A 26,917-nucleotide genomic window follows, 5' to 3' on the forward strand; every position below is an offset into this window, starting at 1 on the left:
GAGACACCACCAATGCCCTCCACCTCCTCCAAGACTTCCTTTTCCCCGGCCCCCAACGCCTCATCTTCACCATGGATATCCAATCCCTCTACACCTCCATCCGCCATGACCAGGGCCTCCAAGCCCTCCGTTTTTTCCTCTCCAGACGTCCCCAACAGTACCCTTCCACTGACACTCTCATTCGTTTGGCCGAACTAGTCCTCACCCTTAACAATTTCTCCTTTGAATCCTCCCACTTCCTCCAGACCAAAGGGGTAGCCATGGGCACACGTATGGGCCCCAGCTATGCCTGTCTCTTTGTTGGCTACGTAGAGCAGTTGATCTTCCGTAATTACACCGGCACCACTCCTCACCTCTTCCTCCGCTACATTGATGACTGCATTGGCACCACCTCGTGCTCCCGCGAGGAGGTTGAGCAATTCATCAACTTCACCAACACATTCCACCCTGACCTTAAATTTACCTGGACCATCTCTGATACCTCCCTCCCCTTCCTGGACCTCTCCATCTCCATTAATGACGACCGACTTGACACTGACACTTTTTACAAACCCACCAACTCCCACAGCTACATGGATTACACCTCTTCCCACCCTACCTCTTGCAAAAATGCCATCCCGTATTCCCAATTCCTCCGCCTCCCCCGGATCTGCTCCCAGAAGGACCAGTTCCACCACAGAACACACCAGATGGCCTCCTTCTTTAGAGACCGCAATTTCCCTTCCCACGTGGTTAAAGATGCCCTCCAATGCATCTCGTCCACATCCCGCACCTCTGCCCTCAGACCCCACCCCTCCAACCGTAACAAGGACAGAATGCCCCTGGTGCTCACCTTCCATCCTACCAACCTTCGCATAAACCAAATCATCCGCCGACATTTTCGCCACCTCCAAACAGACCCCACCACCAGGGATATATTTCCCTCCCCACCCCTTTCCGCCTTCCGCAAAGACCATACCCTCCGTGACTACCTGGTCAGGTCCATGCCCCCCTACAACCCCCCCTCCCATCCTGGCACTTTCCCCTGCCACCGCAGGAACTGTAAAACCTGTGCCCACACCTCCTCCCTCACCTCTATCCAAGGCCCTAAAGGAGCCTTCCACATCCATCAAAGTTTTAATTGCACATCCACTAATATCATTTATTGTATCCGTTGCTCCCGATGCGGTCTCCTCTACATTGGGGACACTGGGCGCCTCCTAGCAGAGCGCTTTAGGGAACATCTCCGGGACACCCGCACCAATCAACCACACCGCCGTGCGGCCCAACATTTCAACTCCCCCTCCGACTCTGCCGAGGACATGGAGGTCCTGGGCCTCCTTCACCGCCACTCCCTCACCACCAGACGCCTGGAGGAAGAACGCCTCATCTTCCGCCTCGGAATACTTCAACCCCAGGGCATCAATGTGGACTTCAACAGTTTCCTCATTTCCCCTTCCCCCACCTCACCCTAGTTCTAAACTTCCAGCTCAGCACTGTCCCCATGACTTGTCCGGACTTGTCCTACCTGCCTATCTCCTTTTCCACCTATCCACTCCACCCTCTCCTCCCTGACCTATCACCTTCATCCCCTCCCCCACTCACACATTGTACTCTATGCTACTTTCTCACCACCCCCACCCTCCTCTACCTTATCTCTCCACACTCCAGGCTCACTGCCTTTATTCTTGATGAAGGGCTTTTGCCTGAAACGTCGATTTCGAAGTTCCTTGGATGCTGCCTGAACTGCTGTGCTCTTCCAGCACCACTAATCCAGAATCTGGTTTCCAGAATCTGCAGTCATTGTTTTTACCTCAATGAATAGGAAGGGTTTGGAGGGATATGGGCTGGGTGCTGGCAGGTGGAACTAGATTGGATTGGAATATCTCTCAGCATGGACGAGTTGGGCCAAAGAGTCTGTTTCCATGCTGTACATCTTTATGACTCTATGACATAATAGCAATACTATACTTTTTTTCCAGTTTAACCTATTTAATCTTTTCTGTTTCTTTATTGACTGGCCACTTAATTTCCTTCCAAGTTATCTGTTCCCCATTATCCTAACACATAATCTAGGCTGATTTGCCAATGATGCACTGAAGAAGATGTAGATCATCAGACGTTCTGGCCTTCTGGTGAGATGTGAAATCAAGTTTTGTTAGCAATATTCACTGTAAATCCTGCCACCAGGGGGAGGTCTTAAAATTAGAAAAGTGAGGGACACCATTGTGCAAATTTGTGATAGGTTGAAATTTTAAAAATTTAACTTGTATTTCTACTGCTCACAATTCTTGTTCCATTTTCACCAGATGATTCAGCAAGAGACCACCAACTTAGACAATGCAATGAAATCCTGAATTGGAAACTAAAACAGAAGTTGCTTGAAAAGCTCAGCAGGTCTGGCAGCATTTGTGCAGAGAAATCAAAGTTAACGTTTCAGATCCAGTGGCCCTTCCTCAGAACTCAACTTCAACTCATGAATTGTACTGGCTTCTTTTTCGTCAGGTGATTTGAAGTGTACTATGATTGAGATTGCTAAATTTGTAAAGCTTCATTAGAAAAACTGATTACATGATGTTGTGATAGATAGACTCCTCATTGAGTAAGTTACTTCATTACTTTTTGTTGATCCCCTACACTGTCCAGCCCAATATTGGATTGACCATGAATGTCCATAGAACTGGCAGTTCATGTTGTTGTTATTGGGAGACTTCAGCATCTGTGCCAACTTTGGCACACTAGATGTTGCAGCTTTGGTGTGTTTGAATCTTGAAACAATTCTGAACCAGATTTTGGTGCTTGTCTCTACATGGACATGGTCAGCTGCAGCAATTATTCTACAGTCATAAGTTTGTCAGGTTCTTTTATAGGCTGTCCTTCTATCACTTGTGATCACAAATTCACAGGTCAATTCTCTCCAAGGAATGTGGCTTTACTGGAGGAACTGTGCATGTTGCTGCCTCCATTCTCTCTCTGGTGCAGTTACATGATCCCAAAGGCAAAACAATCCATCTTGGTAGCTTGACAGTTCCTGGAGATGGTCAATATATGGTGTTTCGTTGGTTTTGCCATTTTCTGCAGTCTACACTGCTTTCCTATTGTGCTACATCTGCCAAAAATACCAAATAGATTTTAACCTTCCATGCTGCAATGAACCTTTTCAATATCTGACTCTCTGTGAAACTGGAGTTAGCAGCATTCACCATGAAAAGGGATAGATAACTCTGGACATTCAAGTTGTAGGTCCGAACAGCCATCTAATTAGAGATCGGGCTCCTTTTCACTCATGTGACATTAGCTAGGGACCACCGGTAAGTACAATGAGTCTTGCCTCACAAGCTTTGAATAAGTATTTTATGTTCACACATGTGAATTAGATACTGTACCATGTTTGTCTAATTTTAGGACAAGAGGAGGGGAAACTTCATTGAAGTTTCCTTGGAGTTAAATACTAGAAATTACTCAGTATGAATTACTCTGGGCTATTTAAATATTGATTTCAACTGGGATAAAGTGGAGAAAAGCTGGAATTTGATGAATATAGAGGTAGGATTCACAGCTTGATTTATTGTCGTATGACCCTTTACCACATTCTTAAATAGATACAGTAGTTTTGTATATAATAGTGACATTATTTTTCTGATATTCATATTATAGTGCCCTTGAAGTGGGGATGTGCATATGCATGTGCGTACTGTGATGTCTGGATGTTTGTCTGAGTATGTTCACTCTTTAAATCAAATCCGAAGAGCCCTTGGCCAGCGAAATGAACACGTCCTATTGAGCTCAGCATCAGCCCAGGAGCTCCTGTTCCCTCCCGCGTCCTATTAGTGGTTACGGCCTCACTGCCTCTGCTTTCTGACTTGGGATTGGGGCTTCTTCATGTCAATCATCACTTCCCACTTGCCGGGTTTGGTTTTCCGGTATCAGCTCTAAAGCTGAGTTTGCAGCATTTGCAAACTGTACTGTGTTGGGTTGGAGGGGGCGGGAGAAGGAAATTCTACTGCATTCATAGTTTGGGATTATGTGCGCGTGTGTATTTTATTCCGCTGTGCATGGTGAAATTCTTCAGCCCCGTATTTTATTTAGTTTCATTTTATTTGGTTGACACAGCGTTTTGCAAATTTACTTGGACCTTGTAAAAGGGGACGGGGTGTGTGTGTTGGGGGGTGCTACTGGTGGGAAGGTTGGTGGTAAAAAGTTATGTCATGGAAGCTATTTGGATCTATCAGTTCCGTCTGATAGTGATCGGGGACTCGACCGTGGGGAAGTCCTGCCTCCTCCGGAGATTCACTGACGGCAAATTCAACGACGTGTCTGACCCCACGGTTGGTGTGGATTTCTTCGCCAGGCTGGTGGAGATCGAGCCGGGCAAGAGGATCAAATTACAGCTGTGGGACACAGCCGGGCAGGAGAGGTTCAGGTATGCGGCGGCGTGTTTATTTGTTGGTGGTTTGAGTGTAAATCAAAGTGCGGAATTTGCATGTCAACCGAGGACTGGCGGTGGGGCTTGGAGGTTGGCATTTTGCTGGACTCTGCTCCAGGAGTGATGTCCTTGGTTTGCATTATTTCCAACGACGGCTGCAATGATATAACTTCTGGAGCAGACACACTTCCTTGTTTTTTTTTCTCTCTCTCTGTCTCAGGCTCACAAAACGTGCGCTGTTCTTGTAAAAACCAATTCCGCCTCTGGGGCAATACTTGCAGCCCTTCAGGCTTGTGTTTTAGCTCTGCCTGTCGGTCTCAGTTTGGAGCTGTTGCTGGCATCTGCGAGAGAGGGGCTCGCTACCTTCAATTTTCCATTCACTAGGTTCAAAACGCAGCAGCTGTCGGTTGAATTGCGTTCATAATATGTTTCCAACTGATTTTATGTTTGGACAAACATGGATGTGACTGACCGTTGCTAATGGAAAGGAATCTACGGTGTTGGGAAGCCTGGAATTGAAAGGTAAATTTCTGATAAAGTATTTTAAGGCACATGGGGTGCCCAATCCGAAACGTAAATTAGTATTCTGGAGTAGAGTCCGATTTAGCTCCCAACAATGGCCAGGTTGAAAAACATTACAATAAATATGGGAACAGCAGTAGGCCATTCAGTCCCCCCAGTCTGTTCAGTAAGATCATAGATATTCTTGTTCGTCTTGGCTTTCAAGACAAGTTAATGTGCTGTAATCAAAATTTACTATGGCATTGCAAAATTGTGCTTTAACCTTAGCTTATAAGAGCAACAGATGTAATTAGTAACATTTGACAATAACATGTAGATCATTCTTACCATGATGACTGTACTTTCTGTAAAACAGGTCCAGGTTGAAAGAAAATCTAAAAACATAAGAAGTACGGGTAAGGGCAGGAAATAGGATATTTTGCCCAGCAGCTTTCTCCATCTTTCAGTATATTCATGGCTGATCCTTTATCTGAATGCCATATTCCCAGACTCTGCCCACACCCCTTGATGCCTTTAGTGTCTCAAAACTTTATTTTATAAATGTATTCAGAGATTTGGAAACAAGTGTGATAAAAACAACATCTTCAGTTTCACCAACCTCTGAGTGAAACCTCTCTTCCTCTGTCTGTCTCCATCCACATAGGCCAGAGACAATGTCATCCTTGTATCCAATCTGTCAGCCTGCCTGAATGTAATGAAATCCCCCTCAAAAACACCAGTAACTGCAGGTCTAGTTGACTCCAGTCTTTTTCATTCAACAAGCCTGTCCCAGGAATCAGTCTGGTGAATCTTCACTGAACTTGCTCTATGGCAAATAAACCCCATCTTGGGTAATGACACCAAAACTACACACAGTAGTCACGAGTGTGGCCTCACTAAGGTCTTGAACAGCAACAAAAAGACCCTTTTTTCCAGTGTTCAACTCCTTTGGCAATAAATGCCAACTTACCATTGATGTTCCAAACTGCTTGCTGCAACTTCATGTGTGTTTTCATTGACTGGGGTATAGGAACGCAAATCAACATTTCCCAATCTGTTATCATTTTAGTAATACTCTGGCATTCTATTTTTTCCCACCAAAGTAGATAACTTGGCATTTATTTATATTGCATAGTAACTGCCATGAGTTTGACAAGTCCTCAACTTGTCTAAATCACTTGAACCTCTTTTACATCCACCTCACCACTCACAATCCAATTTTGTTTTGTGTCATCAGGTAAGTTGGGCATATCACATTTGATTCATCCAGATCATTGATATATATTAATTAGCTGGGACCCAAGCATTGATTCCTAGTGTACCCCTCTAGACACCAGTTTGTACTCCAAAGAAGGGCCATATTTTCCTAATCTGTTTCCTGTCTGTTAACCAATTTTCAGTCTATTTCAGTATATTACCCCAATCCCATATATTTAGAATTTGCGTACCTACATCTTATGTGGGACTTTATATTTAGTTTTTTGAAAATCCAAATGCACCATATCCTGTGGTACCAGTCATATTTTCAAAAAATCTCTTTGGAGGTTTGTCAAACATTACTTCTCTTTCATGAATTCATGTTGACTTTGTCTAATTCAGTTAATATTTTCTGAGTGCCCTGTTATGACATCTTTTATAGTAGACTCCAGCATTTTTCGCTTAATGATGTTAGGCTAACTGGTCTGGAATTCTCTGCTGTCTTTTTAAGTGGTCAGGTTACACTTGCCACCTTCCAATGTGTCAGACTGTTCTAGAATCTGCACAGTTTTTGAAGAGGACAACTAACACATTCAGTATTTCCATAGGACCCTGCATGTAGACTATCAGTCCTTGGGAATTTATCAGGTTTCAGTCCCATTAATTTCTGCAACATTTGTTTTTCACTAATATTAACTTGTTTCAAATCCTCCTCTTCACTACGTCCCTCAATTCATGGAAGTTATTATTGCTTTCTTCCTTGAAGACAGAATTAAAGTGTTGCTTAATTGCTCTGCCATTTCCTTGCTTTTCATTATCAATTCTCCAGTTTCTGACTGTAAAGGACCTACATTTGTCTTCCCTAATCTTTTTCTTTTTACCTACTTCTAGAAGTGTTTACAGTCCACTTTTATGACCCTTACAAGTTTACTCTTGCAGTCTATTTTCCCCTCTTAACCAATATCTTGCTTTTCCATAGTTAGATACTTAATTAACCACTTCTCATTGCTAGAACGAAATCTAAATTCCCTTGTTCACTCCTCAGTGTGTTATTCTAAAGGAAATCTTGTATCTGCCTCAAGAATAAATCCACCACAGTATTATTGCCAATGTTGTTTACTTAGTCTATATGCAGAATAAAGAATGATTATGCACCCTTGTTGTATAGTTCTCCAATTTCCTGTTTAATGATGTCCTTAACTTATCATTACTGTTTGGAGGCCTGCAAACAGCTCCCACTAATGTCTTCTGCCACATGTTGCTACTTAGCTCCACCCAGACTGACTCAAATCAACATTTTATGAGCCAATATCCTTTCTCACTATTGCACAGGTTTTATCCATTACTAACAGTTTTACGCCACCTTCTTTTCCATTTTTACTGTTATTTCTAAATATTGAAACCCTCATTCCAAGCCTTCATCACACTGAAGCTATGTCTCCGTAACTGCAATCATATCATACCCATTTACAACTGTTTACATTGCTAATTCATCTATCTTATTGAAAATGCTTGGTATGTTCAGATAAAGAACCTTTTAATCTTGTCTTTTAAATGTTTTAATCTTTTTTTTTGTTCTGTGGCTATATTTGCTGATAGCCCTTGTTTTCTCTGTCACCAGCCTTTGCAGTCTACTTTTCTGTCGTTCATTTCCATCTTTGTTTCCCTTACTGTTAAGTCCCAGCTCAAATTCCCACAGTCCTGCCACTCTAGTTTAAATCCTCCCCTCACTTTCTAGTGAACTCCCCTGCAAGGATATTGTTCTTGGTCCTACTGGGGTGTGACCTATTCACTTGTATGCAACTTACCTTCTCCAGAATATGTTCCCATGTCTCAGGAATCTAAATCCATCCCCTCTACATCATCATCCCAGGCATGCATTCATTTAATCTACTCTCCTATTCCTGATTTCACTAGCATGTGCATTGGGGGGTGGGGGGTGGAGTCGGGGCTGGGTAATCCTGAGATTACTATCTTTGATGTTCTTTGCTATTTATTTCCTAGTTGCTTGTATTCTGCTTGCAAGACCTCATGCCTCTTTCCGCCACATGTCTTTGGTATTAATATAGAGCACAGCCGCAACCTCTGTCTGCTCACCCTGCCTTTTCAGAATGCCGTACACCTGCTCAATAGCTAACTATGTGCCTGGTGTTTTTACTCTTTCTGATGGGCACCCATTCCCTTGCTGCCTGTGCACACATTACCTGCAGTGTGACTTCTTCACTTTGCATGTTATCCATGAAGTTCTCAGTGTTATGGATTCTCCACAGTGATTCCAATTGTTGCTTAAGATACAAAACATGCGTTTCAAGTAGCTGTAGCTGGAGACACTTCTTGCACATGGGATTACGCTGGGTACAGGAAGTGTAACTGATTTCCCACATTGCAGAGGAAGAACATTCTACATGGCCAAGCTGCCCTGTCATGACGTGCACTCAAATTATTCCTATTATGTTTACTACTTCTCCTGTTGATATTAAAACAAACATTTGTGAAGTACTTACATCATTTTGAGTAAAATTATTGGTATGAATTTATTTTAATAGTCTAACAGTGAGGAGAGGAATTATGGAATTGAATCTTTGACTACTTGCACATTTCTTCTATTTATTTAGTTGTACATTGTAATGCTATGCTCTTTGACCGAAAATGTATTTCCTCTCATTTAGAGTCAAAGAGTCATAGAGATGTACAGCATGGAAACAGACCCTTCGGTCCAACCCGTCCATGCCGACCAGATATCCCAACACAATCTAGTCCCACCTGCCAGCACTCGGTCCATGTCCCTTCAAACCCTTCCTATTCATATACCCATCCAAATGCGTCTTAAATGTTGCAATTGTACCAACCTCCACCACTTCCTCTGGCAGCGCATTCCATCCACTTACTACCCTCTGCGTGAAAAAGACCCTTAGGTCTCTTTTATATCTTTCCCCTCTCACCCTAAACCTATGCCCTCTAGTTCTGGACTCCCCGATCCCAGGGAAACGACTTTGTCTATTTATCCTATCCATGCCCCTCATAATTTTGTAAACCTCTATAAGGTCACCCCGCAGCCTCTGACAATCCAGGGAAAACAGCCCCAGCCTGTTCAGCCTCTCCCTGTAGCTTAAATCCTCCAACCCTGGCAACATCCTTGTAAATCTTCTCTAAACCCTTTCAAGTTTCACAACATCTTTCCGGTAGGAAGGAGACCAGAATTGCACGCAATATTCCAAAAGTGGCCTAACCAATATCCTGTACTGCCGCAACATGACCTCCCAACTCCTGTACTCAATACTCTGACCAATAAAGGAAAGCATCCCAAACGCCTTCTTCACTCTCCTATCTACCTGCGACTCCACTTTCAAGGAGCTATGAACCTGCACCCCAAGGTCACTTTGTTCAGCAACACTCCCTAAGACCTTACCATGAAGTGTATAAGTCCTGCTAAGATTTGCTTTCCCAAAATGCCGCACCTCACATTTATCTGAATTAAACTCCATCTGCCACTTCTCAGCCCATTGGCCCATCTGGTCCAGATCCAGTTGTAATCTGAGGTAATTCTCTTCGCTGTCCACTACACCTCCAATTTTGGTGTCATCTGCAAACTTACTAACTGTACGTCTTATGCTCGCACCCAAATCATTTATGTAAAAGACAAAAAGTAGAGGACCCAGCACCGATCCTTGTGGCACTCCACTGATCACAGGCCTTCAGTCTGAGAAACAACCCTGACCACCACCCTCTGTCTTCTACCTTTGAGCCAGTTCTGTATCCAAATGGCTAGTTCTTCCTGTATTCCGTGAGATCTAACCTTGCTAATCTCCCATGGGGAACCTTGTCGAACACTTTATCCACATTAAATTGTATATGCCCTGTCACCTATCAGCCCATTGTGTAATCTATCTGTTACCTTGAATGTTTTTGCTGTTCTCACTGATTACCAATACCTCTGCTTTGCATTATCAGTAATAGCAAAATTGTGTTCTATACCCTTCCATTTTTTCTGACACATCCACAAAGGTGGACCCTGTTGTGCACACCCCTGCTGACTCTTATCCAATCCCTTTACTTAGATATTTCGTGTGAGTTGTCTTGATGAGTGCAAGACAAAAAACTTTGACATAGTGCGGCTTGTTAAGCAATTATCAATTTCTGTAGTATCAAAGCATGATTTATAAGAATATATTTACTAGGGTTGAGTCTTATGTACTTTGCAAATCTTTGGCAGTTAGGACCGTTTTGGAGCGTTGACCTCATTTACAGCAGCAACATGCCTCTGAGATAATTTCACAGGATGCACCCAACATCAAGCCAGCTCTATAATTTCTGTCCAATTAGGGACAACAAACAGGATGTAGAGATAAATGCAGACCTGCAGATTTCCCTGTGCATGTAGCAAGTTATGTTGCTGGTGTGTATGGAATATGAGAGGACTGGAAAAAATGGAGCAGTGAAACAACTGGAGGCAATGGTCATAACTTACTCACCACCAGCACTGATCCTTTCTTACTGCATTACTCCATGCAATTTTCAGAACATTTCTAGCCCTTCACTGCAGGCTTTCCAATGATTCAAGAGGGTAAAAATAATTGATTTGTTTGGAACTGAACATCTGTTTTATGCACCTTTTTTTTTCCTGATAAGTTTCATCAGTGTGATGTCCTCTGTGATGACAGTAAAATCTCATTTATGGTGGAAAATTGCTGTTAGTTGTTTACTGATAAGCCTTAACTAGCTCCCCACTGCTACTGAGTGAATTGCCATCGTCACATTAGAACCAGCACTCAGAAGAGCAAAAGGTGGCAGGAAATCTTCAGGAACTGACATAATTTCTCTCTCCAAGACTCTCCTGCCCCATCTGACTACAAGTGTGCTTCCAAATTCTGGGAAATCTCTCCCCTTCATGGTCTATTTTTACTATAAAAGAGCCATCATCTGCAGGTGCTGGTGTTGCCTGGGCTGGTCCAGATCCGAAGACCCACGACAGTAGGTTATAGTTGAACAGGTTTATTTGAAATCACAGCGCTCTGAAAACTTGTCATTTCAAATAAACCTGTTTGACTATAACCTGGTTCTATGAAAGAGGTAACACAAACTCCTCGTGCACAATTTCTCGACTCTCTCTTTGTATCATTGCATCCCTTCAATTGTTTATTAGAATACACAAGGAAGGGAACACTGAGAGATTCTGTCTCAGTAAATATGTTTGTTGCTGAATCATTGCACTGTTTCACTGCATGAAGCTCCCAAACCATTTTCACACCTTTCATGTTGTCCTTTTTCAAATGTTTTGATGCACAGAAATTTTAAATGTTTCTAAGTAAACTAATACAACTAGTTCATTAATAATATTTACTTTAAGTTACTGCTTTTCCTTCTCCATTTCTATTTCTACTTATTTTCTCTTTTTCCTTGCACAGCAGCCACTAGGTATTACAGCTTTTTGTCTTTCTGGAAAATATCTTTCAACTGCTGAATTTTTATTCAACTGCTTTTTATTTGTTGTGGACAGGGTTCTGGCTGTAGCAGACAAATCTTATGACAAACTTAATTTTTTCCCTTTTGGGTTTGCTGTAAAAGTACATCTTAAGTACTCCAGTAACACTCTCAGTATAGGCGCATCACCTTGCCTTGCAAGATACTGAGCCATGTAATTCTCTAATTTAGACATTATTCAAATATTCAAGACCAACAACTTTATTGCTTCCACAGTACACATCATCAAAGCTAACCAAATCTTGATTAGATTAGATTCCCTACAGTGTGGAAACCGGCCCTTCAGCCCAACAAGTCCATACCGACCCTCCAAAGAGTAACCCACCCAGTCCCATTTCCCTTTGACTAATGCACCTAACGCTACTGGAAATTTAGCGTGGCCAATTTACCTAACCCTCCGGTGAGGGGAAACCGGAGCACCCAGAGGAAACACACGCAGACACTGGGAGAATGTGAAACAGTCGCCCAAGGCTGGAATTGAACCTGGGACACTGGTGCTGTGAGGCAGCAGTGCTAACCACTGAGCCACTGTGCCGCCCATCTCATAATTGTACAGAGCTGAAGAGGCCCTTCAGCCCATTAAGTCTGTGTCGCAACAAGTACCTGACACTAAATCTAATTAGTTCCACTTTCCATCACTTGGCCCATAGCCTTCAATGTTTTGGCTTGCTAACCTGTTGGATAAGACTTATTTTTTAGGATAGAATCCTTTTAACCAGTTAGCACAACTCATGGACATTTTGCATTGTGATAAAAGCCTTTGCAAATTCTGTTTGGTTTTTTTTGCTGTTTCTATAACTAGGCATATTAAATTCCTAGTTGCGATCAAATTTGGGCAGTAAACTCGTATTTATGAATCTTTCTAACTCACCAATTTTCTATACAGACTCTGACCTCACACCTTTAATACATTGTCTGAGTTGAGATGTCACTTCTGTTTTATACTGATAAAACCTTAAATTATCTTGGGACTGTGACTTGAAAGAAGTTCTGGGATTTATATATTAATCAATCGAAACGTGCATCCCTATTATAAATGATTAAAGATTTAACAGCAATCTAGGTTTGTTCAATACATCACATTAGCTGTATGACACTTTGATCTTTTAGTATAAATTCTGTGTCCTGTTTCCCTCCCACTGATGAAGGAGCAGCAGTGTGAAAGCTTGTACTTTCAAATAAACCTGATGGACTGTAACCTGGTGTTGTGTGATTTTTAACTTTGTCCACCCCAGTCAACACCAGCACCGCCACATCATGGCAGAAGTAAGGAAGGGTAATCTGGAATTGGCATTAAAGCACATGTTGAGTATTTTTTTTTCCCCTCTGTAACTAACCTTAGCTACAATTGACTTCATGCTCAATTGGGGAATCATTTTCGAAAACTGTATCTTTTCCTTGTTGACCATAAAATGTTACCTATTTGCTCTAAGTCAGAGATCCAAATCTTCCAATTCTGGGAGCATACCAAAGAAACTTGTTTTTTTTTTCTATTTTTATGTAGCTTTAATACTACAGATTTTAATGTACTGGTTTAAGATGTTCTGAGAACACACGGCAAAATTGTGCAAAAATCTTTCAACATATAAACAGGTTGGTAAAGCTAGAAACAGTAATGTGTAATGTTCATTTAGTTTATTATTGACAAATAATTTCTAACCTATAATTCAGAGAAGTCCAAATTACATATTTGACACGAACATGGGTGGATTTTAACGGGAAAATCACAAAAAGGCTTCTCTTTTATAACATTTTCTTTATTGTCATCTTCCCGCTCGATACAAGGCTATCTGATATTTTATGACCACCTAGTTGTTTGAATTGAAGCTCCAGGCCTTTTCACAACATATTATTGTTCCCTAGCACTGCTTTTCCTGAATTAAGCTTTGTTGTAAGAAAAATTTTAATATGTGCTGTCATAACAACAGATTGCCTTTTCATAACGTAATTTTGTCTTACTCTCGCACTATTGCAAAAACAAAATGATTGCATTTTTAAGATTTGACTTTAGGTCTTTTAAGCATAATAATAGCTCACTTAGCTTACTAATTTGTGTTCTTATCCTTACAGTACAGTGTCCTTGGCTCTGAAATTCCTGGAAATATAGATTCACAGATCAAAAGGAGGCAATGTGCCCCATTGTGACCTTACTGCTGAAAGAAGGAGCCCTCTGGCTATTTCCAAACTATAGCTCTTGGTTCATTATTTTATAAATTACAGCATCTCAAGTGTATATTCAAGGTTTTTCATTAAATATAATGCAAATTTCTGCCTCTATCATGCTTTTAAAGTAGTGAGTTCCAGACCAGTGAGCCTGACATAATTGATGGGCGAGCTGCTGGAGGGAATCCTGAGGGACAGGATGTACATGCATTTGGAAAGGCAAGGACTGATTAGGGATAGTCGATATGGCTTTGTGCGTGAGAAATCATGTCTCATGAACTTGATTGAGATTTTTGAAGAAGTAACAAAGAGGATTGATGAGGGCAGGGTGGTGGACGTGATCTATATGGACTTCAGTAAGGCGTTCGACAAGGTTCCCCATAGGAGACTAGTTAGCAAGTTTAGATCTCATGGAATACAGGGAGAACAAGCCATTTGGATAAGAACTGGCTCAAAGGTAGAAGACAGAGGGTGATGGTGGAGGGTTGTTTTACAGAGTGGAAGCCTGTGACCAGTGGAGTGCCACAAGGATCGGTGCTGGGTCCTCTACTTTTCATCATTTATATAAATGGTTTGGCTGTGAACATAGGTGGTATAGTTAGTAAGTTTGCAGATGACACCAAAATTGGAGGTGTAGTGGACAGTGAAGATTATAATGGGATCTTGATCAGATGGACCAAGGGCTGAGAAGTGGCAGATGGAGTTTAAATTGGATAAATGCAAGGTGTTGCATTTTGGGAAAGCAAATCATAGCAGGACGTATACACTTAATGGTAAGATCCTAGGGAGTGTTGCTGAACAGAGAGACCTTGGGGTGCAGGTTCATAGCTCCTTGAAAGTAGAGTCGCAGGTAGATAGGATAGTGAAAAAGGCGTTTGGTATGCTTTCCTTTATTGGTCAGAATATTGAGTACAGGAGTTGGGAGGTCATGTTGTGGCTGTACAGGACGTTGGTTAGGCGACTGTTGGAATATTGTGTGCAAATCTGTTCTCCTTCCTATCAGAAGGATGTTGTGAAACCTGTAAGGGTTCAGAAAAGATTTACAAGAATGTTGCCAGGGTTGGAGGATTTGAGCTATAGGGGGAGGCTGAACAGGCCGGGGCTGTTTTCCCTGGAGCGTCGGAGGCTGAGGGGTGACCTTAGAGGTTTATAAAGTGAGGAAGGGCATGGATAGGACAAATAGACAAAGTCTGTTCCCTGGAGTGAGGGAGTCCAGAACTAGAGGGCATAAGTTTAGGATGAGAGGGAACAGATATAAAAGAGACCTAAGGGGCAACTTTTCACTCTGAGTGTGGGACATGTGTGGAATGAACTGCAAGAGGAAATAATGGAGGCTGATAGAATTGCAGCATTTAAAAGGCATCTGGATGGGTACACGAATAGCAAGGTTTGGAGAGGCATGGGCCGGGTGCTGGCAAGTCGGATTAGATTAGGTTGTCATGGAAGAGTTGGACCGAAGGGTCTGTTTCCTTGCTGTACATTTCTATGAATACCCCTACCTCCCACCCGCTACTCCCAATACTCTGGGTGAAAAATGTTCTCCTAAACCCCTTCAAATTCTGCTAATGTTAGTAGTGTTATTAAGTTGCTTTGGCTTTATTTGTTTAGAAAAAATTCTAAAACGTATTGATAATCAGACACAACATTTTCAAAATATCCAAATATTTCAAATAATCATACTGAATTTCAGACTTTGCAAAAAAAAGGTAGAAGAACAAATTTGACTGAGTTGTCTGAGCTTTGTGGTCTGGAGTGGCATTTGGTTTTTAGGGAACATTGCGGATTGGAATTGGATATCTGGTGGGGCACATAACAGGAGGTAATTGTGCTCCTTCTGAGATAGTTTCTATTTTATGGTGTCTTGGTTTAGTTACTGGTGGATATGTTGTGTCAGCAAGGAATTGATGGCCATGGAACAGCTTTGGAGAACGTTGTGAAGAGCAGACAAAGCTTTTATTTTGGACATTGCCTTAAAAAAAAATCCACTCAAGGTAACTTGTGGTTCATGTTCAATTAAATTAATGTCATTTATCCTTTAACCATGTAGGGGTAGGTCTGCAATTTCACTAAATTTGTGCAATTTTATAAGAGAAAGTTAATTGACATGAAGAGAAAAAAAAATTGTTTGTTTTTCTTTAGCGTCCTCCGTAGTTTAGGAGTACTCAATGCCAATTATAATAAAGTTGTAACAAGTCAGAAAATTGACAACCTGGGTTTTTTTAAAGATCTCGGACAACAACTGCGCGTGGCATTTAGGGAAGGGCTGACTGCTTCTTTAGGTTCTGAACTATGTAGGAAGAAAGGAACAGGTGCTTCTGCAAAACTCCTGGTATGTGGTTATAAACAGAAATGGGAAGATGCAAAGTAGAGAGAATTGATTTTTTAAAAAATATATATAAAAGCTCATATCTACAATAATCGAGAAACCCATTTCCATTCCTTTGAATAACACAATGGTGAATAATTGGGAATCTTCATTTTACCTTTTCAATGAATCATGGAATTGTGGCTGTAAGAGCTGCTCCTTTTATTCTTGAGGTATTTTAGGTGTTGGAGGTGATTTATTTGAATTCCAGGAGCAGCAATTACTGTTTTATAAGCTGTTACATTGTTTTGGGAGTTTGGGGGCCAAAAGATCAAAACAACAACACTTTAAAAAGGAGGAAGACAGACTAAAGGCAGTGACCACATGGTCAGAGAAAGAAACATACACTGCTGTCTGACACAACAGTGAATCTGCACAGTTAATGCCTTTGCAGTTTGATTTCACGTATCTCTGAACATTGGAGTGCATCTAGGAAAAATTAACAAACGGTGATATTTACAGCTGACCCTGGAGGAAACTGTGGGAGAACTCACACAGGAACAGCTAAGTGCATAGTTTTTAAGTGTAACCTTGCTGTAAATCTACAATAGTGGGTAGAGTTGGTTCTTTTTTGATTGTGTTTTATTGAGGTCTGTCTCTTAATTACATTTTAAAAATATGAAGCATAAGTACTAAGTTAGCCTGGAACAGTGTTCTTTTTTTAAGAGCAAAACGATGGTGCTATTTTCTGGATCTGTAGATTGTGAAGGAGGAAAGATGGCCTTTTGTAGAGTGATGTGCTCTTCCTGTCAGATGTGGGAGTTGAGGGAGAGTTTCCATGTTTCTGATTATTATGTCTGCAGGAAGTGTTTTTGGTTGAGAATCCTATCAGATATCACTGATCAGTTAGAGCGGCAGTTAGAGGCAATAAAGAATTGACAGGAGCTAGGGAGTGTGATGGATGGCAGTTACAGGAAGGGGGAAAGCCCCAGATACAGTTAGGTAGTTGGGTTAACTCCAGGAAATGTAGGAGAGGGAGGCAGGTAGTGCAGGAGTCTCCTATGCCTATCCCCATCTCAAACATGTTTTGGAAAAGGTAGAGAGTGATGGCCTCTCAGGGGAATGTAGCATGAACAGCTAAGTTTCTGGTACCGAGAATGGCTCTAATGTAATGAGGGAGTACGTCAGGTTCCATGCGACCGATTGTGATAGGGGACTCTCTAGTCAGAGGCATCGATATTCCTGCGGCAGGCAGCAAGAAATCAGAATGGGATGTTGTCTCCCTAGTGCCAGGATCAAGGGTACCTTGGAGAGGGTGCAGGATGTTCTCAAAGGGGAGAGGGACCAGCAGGACGTCATTGTACACATTGGATCTAACGACATAGGAAGGGAAAAGAATGAGATTCTGAAGGGAGATAGAAAGTTAGGCAGGAATTAAAAGAGAGGTACTCTATGGTAGTATATCCTATGAGTTATGAGCTAATGAGGGTAGGAATAGGAAGGTAGAGCAGATGAATGCATGGTTGAGGAACTGGTGCAGGGGAGAAGGGTTCACATTTTTGGATCATTGCAATCTCTTCTGGTGTAGAAGTGACTGGTACAAGAAGGACATATCGCACCTGAATTGGAAGGGGACTAATATACTGGCAGGGAGGTTTGCTAGAGCTGCTCAGGAGGTTAGGGAGGAGAGGGGGAGTGGGGCCCAAGGAGACAGTGAGGAAAGAGATCAATCTGAGACTGGTATAATTGGAAAAAGGAGCAAGACAAACAGTCAGGACAGGCTGGAACAAAGCAGAAAACAGGGTAGGACTGATAAATTAAACTGCATTTATTTCAATGCAAGAGGCCTAACGGGGAAATCAGATGAACTCAAGGCATGGTTAGGAATATGAGACTTGATGTCATAGCAATTACAGAGACGTGGTTCAGAGGTGGACAGGACTGGCAGCTTAATGTTCCAGGATAGAAAGAGAGGCAAGCGAGGAGGGGTAGTGGCATTTTTGATAAGGGATAGCATTACAACTACTTATGGAGAATATTCTGGGAAGACATCCAGTAAAGTTATTTATGTGGAACTGAGATATAAGAAAGGGATGATCACCTTACTGGGATTATATTATAGACCCCCCACCACCACACACACACACACACACACACACACAATAGTCAGTGTGAAATTGAGGAATAAATCTTTAAGGAGATCTCAGTTATCAGTAAGAATAATAGATTGGTCATGGTAGGGATTTTAACTTTGCAAACTGGGACTGCAATAGTGTTAAGGGTTTAGATGGAGTGGAATTTGTTAATTGTGTACAAGAAAATTTTATGATTCAATATGTGGCTGTACCTGCTAGAGAAGGTGCAGATTTTGACTCGCTCTTGGGAAATAAGGCAGGGCAGGTGACAGAGGTGTCAGTGAGGGAGTGACCCTAATTCTATTAGTTTTAAAATAGTGATGGCAAAGGATAAACAGGATCTAAAAGTTGAAGTTCTAAATTGGAGGAAGGCCCATTTTGACAGCATTAGCAAAAACTTTCAAAGGTTGATTGGGGTCAAATGTTTCCAGGTAAAGGGACAGCTGGAAAATGCGAAGCCTTCAAAAATGAGCTCATTGGGTGAAAGGCAAGGCTGGTAGGGTTAGGGAATGCTGGATGACTCGAGAAATTGAGGTTTTGGTTAGGAAACAGAAGGAAGCATATGACAGTTATAGACAGCAGAGATTGAGTGAATCCTTAGATTATAAAGGCAGCAGGAATAAACTTAAGAGGGAAATCAGGAGGGCAAAAGGGGAACATGAGATAGCTTTAGCAAATAGGGGTAAGGAAAATTCAACGGGATTCTATAAATGCACTAAGGACAAAAGGGTAACCAGGGAGTGAATAGGGTCCCTCAAAGATTAGCAAGGCAGCCTATGTATGGAACCTCAGGAGGTGGGGAAGATACTAAATGAGTATTTTGCATCAATGTTTACTGTGGAGACAGATATGGAAGGCATAGAATGTGGGAAAATAGATGGTGACATCTTGAAAAATGTCTATATTATAGAGGAAGAGGTTTTTGATGTCTTAAAAGGTGCAAGGGTAGATAAATCCCCAGGGCCTGATCAGGAGTACCCAAGAGCTCTGTGGGAAGCTAGGGAAGTGATTGCTGGGTCTCTTGCTGAGATATTTGTATCATCAATAGTCACAGGTGAGGCGCCGGGAGACTGAAGGTTGGCTAACGTGGTGCCACTATTTAAGAAAGATGGTAAGGAAAAGCCAGGGAACTATGGACCAGTGAGCCTGACATCGGTGGTGGGCAAGTTGTTGGAAGGAATCCTGCGGGACAGGATTAACATGTATTTGGAAAAACAAGGACTGATTAGGGATAATCAAGATGACTTTGTGCTTGGGAAATCATATCTCACGAACTTGATTGAGTTTGTTGAAAAAGTAACAAAGAGGATTAATGAGGGCAGACCGATGGACGTGATCTATATGCACTTCAGTGAAGCGTTCGACAAGGCTCCTCATAATAGACTGGTTAGTAAAGTTAGATCTCTTTGAATACAGTGAGAACTAGCTACTTGGATACAGAACTGGCTCAAAGATAGAAGACAGAGGGTGGTGGTAGAGGGTTGCCTTTCAGACTGGAGAACTGTGACCAGTGGTGTGCCACAAGGATCGGTGCTGAGTCTACTGCTTTTCGTCATTAATTGAAGGTGTAGTGGACAGCGAAGAAGGTTACATCAGAGTACAATGGGATCCTGATCAGATGGGCCGGTGGACTGAGAAGTGGCAAATGGACCTTAATTTAGATAAATGTGGGATGCAGTATTTTGGAAAGGCAAATCAGAGTTGGACTTATACACTGAATGGTAAGGTCCTAGGAGTGTTGCTGAGCAAAGAGACCTTGGAGTGCAGGTTCATTGTTCCTTGAAAGTGGAGTTGCAGGTAGGTAGGATAGTGAAGATGATGTTTAGTCTGCTCTCCTTTGTTGATCAGAGCATTGAGTATTAGAGTTGGGTGGTCATGTTCCATCTGTACAGGACATTGGTTAGGCCACTTTTGGAATATTACATACAATTCTGATCTCTTTCTTCTGTCGGAAGGATGTTGTCAAACTTGGAAAGGTTCAGAAAAGTTTTACAAGGATATTGCCAGGGTTGGAGGATTTGAGCATTAAGGAGAGGCTGAATAGGTTATGGCTGTTTTCCCTGAATCGTCAGAGGTTGAAGGTTGACCTTATAGAGGTTTATAAGATCATGTTTATAAAACAAGGTTATTTACACTCCCTGCAGTGGGGGAGTCCAGAACTAGAGGGCATAGATTCAGGGTGAGGGAGAAAAATTTAAAAGAGACCTAAGGAGCAACTTTTCCCACACAGGAAGTGGTGGAGGCTGGTACAATTACAACATTTAAAAGGCATCTGGATGAGTATATGAAAAGGAAGGGTTTAGAGGGATATGGGCCAAGTGCTGGCAAATGGGACCAGATTAGGTTCGGATATCTGGTCTGCATGGGGGAGTTGGACTGAAGGGTCTGTTTCCTTGTTGAGCATCTCTGACTTTAAAATATAGGATCATTGAATGGTTACAGCAATGAATGAGGTTTTGTGGTACATAGTTTCCTTGCAAGAATACTCAATAGTCCAAATCCCCTGCCCTTTCCCTGTAGCTCTGAAATATTTTTGTCTTCATATGCTTATCCAATTTTCTTTTTAAAGCCATGGTTGAATTTAGCCCCACCAAATTCACAGGCAGTGCATTCGAGACCTAATCTGTGGCCCAAATAATAGCATAAGGAAGTCTTTATGCAAGTCACCTTACATGAATGCCATTGATTCTTGGCCAAATAGAGCAGTCTCTCTCCACCTACTCTGACTGGCACCTCTGTTAATTCTGCTCTCAACTTCCCCTTGAAGGAAAACCCCAGTTACTGTCTGAAACTATTCTCGTAAATCATTTCTGTATCTCACTAAAGCTTTCCTGTCATTCCTAAAACGTGTCCAGAATTGGAAACAAAGTTGAGGTTGTACTACTCTTTTGCAAAGTTTCAATTTATAACCTCCTTGCCTTTGTACTTGTAATACCTGTTCTTCCGTTTATAAAGCACAAAATCCTGTATTTTTTAAACCACTTTCTCAGCTTCTTCTATTTTCAATAATTTGTGCTTATGTACTCCCATGTCTCTACAATATACATCATACCAAAAAAAAATCATGCTAATACACGGCAGGCAGAAGAATGACTGCACTGAGGTGTTGGTCTTATGTGAATCTTTGTATCATGGCGCATGATTAAAGAAACATATTTGAATGTAGATACTGGAATGTTCACCTGTGTCCATTAGAATTAATACATTTTCTTTATCAGTATCTGCAATTAATCATAAAGTATTCTTAACCACTTCCTGCTGAAAATGTTTAACAGCATAATAAAAAGCCTGAGGACTCATTTTGAGGGCATGGTTCCAAAATATGTTTCTCAATTGCTTTCATCAATCATAGCTTTTAAGCAACTAACTGGCTGATGATGTACTTCAAAATAGAAATTTAGTTGAACTTATGAGTTTGTTAATGTCAGTTATAATAGTACTCTACTGATCAAATGAATTTTAATCTAGGATTTATTTTGAACAAATTATGTGAGAAGTTTTAATATTTTCAGTTCTTCCAGCTGCTGAACAGGATGTGATATTCACAGGGGAATGCTGTATTTTTGTATCTTGTATTGAAAATAAGTATTTTTAGTTTGGTTCAATTGCTGTTTCTGATGTTTCAATTTACTTAAGGGTCTTGCTTTAAGTCAACGTGACAATTTACTGCCCACGTTATTCCAACTTTTTAACTGTTTTGTTTATTCCTTTTTTTTAGTTTTGGCTTGATTTTAAAATTGGTTTTATAAGTTAGATGCCCTGGTTTTAAACCACGCATTACCTTGTCCTTTTCTTTGTTGGAAGTTAACCTGTCAGAGCAATTGAGCCACCCAATGTGAGATGACTATTGCAGAAGGACGTTTTCATTTACGCGTTGTTGCAATTAAACATTCACTCAAATAATGATGAAGTGTTGAACAGATAGCCTAGTCCTCCTTACCAACGTAATGGAGACTCAAAGTTTGGGTGGAGATTTGTAGCTCGGGTGCTCGTTGTTGTGGTTCTGTTCGCCGAGCTGGAAATTTTTGTTGCAAACGTTTCGTCCCCTGTCTAGGTGACATCCCAAGCACTGAGGATGTCACCTAGACAGGGGACAAAACGTTTGCAACAAAAATTTCCAGTTCGGCGAACAGAACCACAATAATGGAGACTGCTCAAGATTATTGTGTTCCACAAACCAGGATAGACCTGCCAAATGTGAAGGCACAATCGTGCATATTTGAGTTGGAGCAGCCCTTGGAGTACTTAACAGTGACATGCGACTTTAAGTCTCAAGGCTTCAAGTCATTTGAGATCGACGAAACCTTCTAATGATCAAGAATCCTGATGATCTGCTCCTCGGATGCTGTGCTTTTCCAGCACAACTCTAATCTTGACTTAATCTCCAGCATCCACTTCCACCTGAAAGGGTCAAATAATTTACTCCTCCTATTTTCGAAGTTTCTGTGTGCATTCATAATTTGGATGTTGCTGGACATAATGGAAGTGAATTTCTGTGAGAGTTCTTCAGTTGTCTGTGGCACTTGGGCAAAACAGCTGTTAGAAACCTCAGAAAACTGCATTAAGCGATCTCTGGTTGAGATCAAAACTAACTCTAGACAATGTTTTCTAGAATGTTTGCAATATTTTTATAAGGGACTTTTAGCATTAGCTCATGGTGGGATTTTCTTGATACGAGGGGTTTACCATGAAACTTAATGTTGACAAAGGAAAATAAATGTTGTAACTAAAATAAACTTAAAGTAATTGATCACTGATCCTAAAAGGAACAATTGGTTTTTGACTTTCTTTTCTTTTTCCATTCTCAGGTCCATAACCCGTTCCTACTATCGTAATTCAGTTGGTGGGCTGCTTGTGTTTGATATCACAAATCGCAGATCTTTTGAACATGTGCGTGATTGGTTGGAAGAAGCAAAAATGCACGTCCAGCCATATCGAATCATATTTCTGCTTGTCGGACACAAAAGTGACTTGGCAACCCAAAGGAAAGTTTCAAAGGAGGAGGCAGAGAAACTTGCAGCTGTATCTGGTATGAAATACATAGAGACCTCCGCAAAAGATTCGATGAATGTGGAGGAATCTTTCACCATTCTGACCCGAGAAATATACGAGCTGCTCAAGAAAGGCAACATATCCATCCAGGAAGGGTGGGAAGGTGTTAAGAGTGGTGTGGTTCCTAATGTTGTTCATTCTTCTGAGGAAGCTGTGCAGCCTGGACGAAGGTGCTTTTGCTAATCACAGGGGAAAGAACCCTTTATTCCAAAGAGTTGCTTATTGTACTTTTTAGCCATTTCTGCAAGCCAATCTGGATATGTCAACAAATCTTCTAGGGCTTACCCTAGACTTGGCATAGATTTGATTAGAATATATTTCATTGGAAAGTAAGTACCCAACTTGGCTACAGAGCTTCTCTGACATGAAATGCACAAATTTTATTTTATCAGTAGCTGCAGACTTTAATAGTAAGAGTGTATTTTTTGCACAGTAAAATCAAGTTTTATTTTTGGGACTTGTTGCCTTGCTGTAAGACTGGCAATCTGTCAGAGAAACCGAACTGTATAATTAAAGATTTAATTAACATGTATATTTGATATGAACCATTTGCCCAAAATAATGCTTTAAATAAGATTTAATCGAACTCCGAAATATTTGAGTAGTTTCTGGAGATGTGAGAAACATCCTTGGCTTTAAATAACTAAATGTTTTAAAAGTAGAGTTTTGTTTGTTTCATGCATTTCTTTAATTCCATGTGTTTTAATTAATTCACGTGAAAGATGAATATTTTTCAAAATTGTGTCCTTACATGTTTAGTGAAGTGGCAGTGGAAAATAAATACAGTACTTGAAACAGTGAAGAAAGATGTGGAAATATTCTGCAATGATTGAGAACAGAAATTTGCTGTTAATAAGCTCCAAAAAGTTGAACTGCCATGAGTAATCACTGTGCTAATGTCTACGTTCCTGCAATAGTGAAGTGCATTTCCTGAGCATTTATCATATCGGCTGATTATATGCACAAAGATATTAGCCAAAGCCCTGCACTATTCTTTCTTCTGTTTAGTGTTGGCTAATATGGAAGCTAATAAATAGTAAACATGTACTGTGGCATGGCATGTTGCTGTTTTGCTTGTAGCTTTCAATGTTACGGTTTACAGTTACAAATGCTGCCTTTTTATTTTGGAAAATGGCAAGGCTAATGTGGTGATTGAACTTGATCCCTTCTGTATTTGCACTGTGGACTGGATATGAGAATGGAGATTGCGTAATCGAAGGGGCAAACAAAGTATTGCCACAGTTGTGACTTATAAAAACACTTGAATATTGCCAATAATAGACAAATTTTGAAGTTTTAACATTAAATAAGCTTTAAATCCTCCAACAGAAAGTATTGAAATTCTCATTCTTGTAAGTCAACTAGTCTTTGTATGCATTTTATTCATTTCGTTGCACTTACTGGTGCTAGTTTTTGCACAACACACAACATAGATACTATTTAAGCAGGACTCTGTTATGTCTACATAATGTATACAACGTGCTGAATTAGCTGCAGACCATAAGCATACCAGTCCTCCCTTCTGTTCTGAAGTGTACTGTTAACATGCAACTGAGTGTGTAAATTAGGAAGTCATTTAAATCCAGTCACTTGCTTATTAGATATGATATAAGTGAGTCTATTTCTAATGGTCTATGACCTACAAAACACTCATTACATAAAATATGTCAATTTACCTAAATGTTAAATGTCATATGGGTGCTATTTAAGATGTAGGACTTTGGTGAAAATCCAAAGTTGTTTCTTTATTTGTTTGGTTCATAATAGCTGAACTTGTTGAGCAAGTCCAACAATAATTGCATCATTTTGTCTGTCACAGGCATTGAAATCCTTCTCTTTTAGTGTGTTGCAAACATATCTAACTCATCACTTATCCACCTCCAAGCATAAGTAGAGTGGATCAGTGCTGAACTTTTCAGCTTACAATTGAGAAAACTAGCTTCTAACTGGAGTTCTTGACCTCATGCCTTTAGTTCTGAACAGTTGTGCGTCAAGTCCTCATATCTCAAACTGCAGCAACTTTTAAACAGAAGGTTAACTAAAATAGCTGGTGTAATATGACTTCTGATTTTTGTTTTGTGCTGGATGACTAATATAAAAATAAGGAAGCTGTAATTGCTGTTCACTTGCAAATATTTACTCATGATTTGAAATTCCTATCTTGTCTCAGTGGGCGGCACGGTGGCACAGTGGTTAGCACTGCTGCCTCACAGCGCCAGAGACCCGGGTTCAATTCCCGCCTCAGGCGACTGACTGTGTGGAGTTTGCACGTTCTCCCCGTGTCTGCGTGGGTTTCCTCCGGGTGCTCCGGTTTCCTCCCACATCACAAAGATGTGCAGGGTCAGGTGAATTGGCCATACTAAATTGCCCGTAGTGTTAGGTAAAAGGGTAAATGTAGGGGTATGGGTGTGTTTCGCTTCGGCGGGTCGGTGTGGACTTGTTGGGCCGAAGGGCCTGTTTCTACGCTGTAATCTAATCTAATCTAAATCTAAATTGTTTTCATGATTGACCTAATCAATATCTAAATTTATTTATTTCTCAACATATCATGCTTGGGCTAGGAGGGATTGTTGATACAGTAAATTCCTGTCTTAGCCATAGAGACCTGTTTTCATTTGAAAAAATAAAAATCAAAGCTAAATCAAAACACCTTTCACATAATCTTTCAATTCCCTTCACCCACCTCTCAGACAAGAACCGAAAGTCATTCATCAGGAATTGTGAGTAGGTTATTTGCCCACCATGCAGCATAGTGGAACATGCCTTTATTCATGCTGAAAACAGAACATGCTGGAGATCACAGCAGGCAGACATGGACAGAGAACAAGCTAACATTTTTTTGAGTCGAGGTGACTCTTCATCAGAACTGAAGTGTGGAGGGTCAGCATTTATGCTGTAATTGGGGGTGTGGGGTGGGGTGGTGGTGTGTAGGGTGGTGGTGTGTAGGGTGCTGGTGGAGAAAAGATGTTGATTCAGATTAAATGATCGGAATGGGAGAAAGTGAGGACTGCAGATGCTGGAGATCGAGTCAAAAAGTGTGGTGCTGGAAAAGCACAGCCGGTCATGCAGCATCCGAGGAGGAGGAGAGTTGACGTTTTGAGCATAAGCTCTTCATCAGGAACATTCCTGATGAAGAGCTTATGCTCGAAACGTCGACTCTTCTGTTCCTTGGATGCTGCCTGACCAGCTGTGCTTTACCACCACTGCACTTTTTGACTCGGAATGTTAGAATGGCAGAACAATGGTGTATCTAACTGCCAGACTCAAAACAGAAGACAGTCCCACTGGGGGTAAGGGGAGGATGAGAGAGGACATAGTGACAAGTAAAGGTAAAAGAAAGGGAAGAAATGAAGAATGTAACAAGTAAAGCTTAAAAAAGGGGGAAAATTGGGAGTTGCTTCACAATTTGAAGGTATTGAACTCAATATTGTCTGGAAGGCTGTAAAGTGTCTAGTCTGAAGATGAGATGTTATTCCTCCAGTTTGCGCTGACAGTCACTGGAGCATCGCAGCATACAGAGGACAGAAGTGGGCATGCGAGCAGTATGCTATGTTAAAATGACCAACTACCGGAAGAATCAGGATCATGCTTGCGCATTAAATGAGCCCTTCATCTCGTGCAGTTTTGGTTGTTGTATTCAGAGCTGTGTTTTAAAAAAGAAGTGTTTCGTCTTGTATT

At 41.2% G+C, this 26,917-nt stretch overlaps 1 protein-coding gene across 1 annotated transcript; it reads left to right on the forward strand.

Moving 5' to 3' along the window:
- Positions 1-3,938: 3,938 nt before the first annotated feature.
- On the forward strand, positions 3,939-26,095 carry LOC122550705 (ras-related protein Rab-39A-like). Its single transcript, XM_043691841.2, has 2 exons — positions 3,939-4,402; positions 22,996-26,095. The coding sequence occupies exons 1-2, from the start codon at positions 4,188-4,190 to the stop codon at positions 23,420-23,422; spliced, it is 642 nt and encodes a 213-aa protein (XP_043547776.1). The 5' UTR covers positions 3,939-4,187; the 3' UTR covers positions 23,423-26,095.
- Positions 26,096-26,917: the final 822 nt, after the last annotated feature.

Source organism: Chiloscyllium plagiosum, unplaced genomic scaffold, assembly GCF_037043375.1.
Source record: "Chiloscyllium plagiosum isolate Xiang-an unplaced genomic scaffold, Cpla_swu_hap1 HiC_scaffold_6, whole genome shotgun sequence".
Classification (NCBI taxonomy): domain Eukaryota; kingdom Metazoa; phylum Chordata; class Chondrichthyes; order Orectolobiformes; family Hemiscylliidae; genus Chiloscyllium; species Chiloscyllium plagiosum.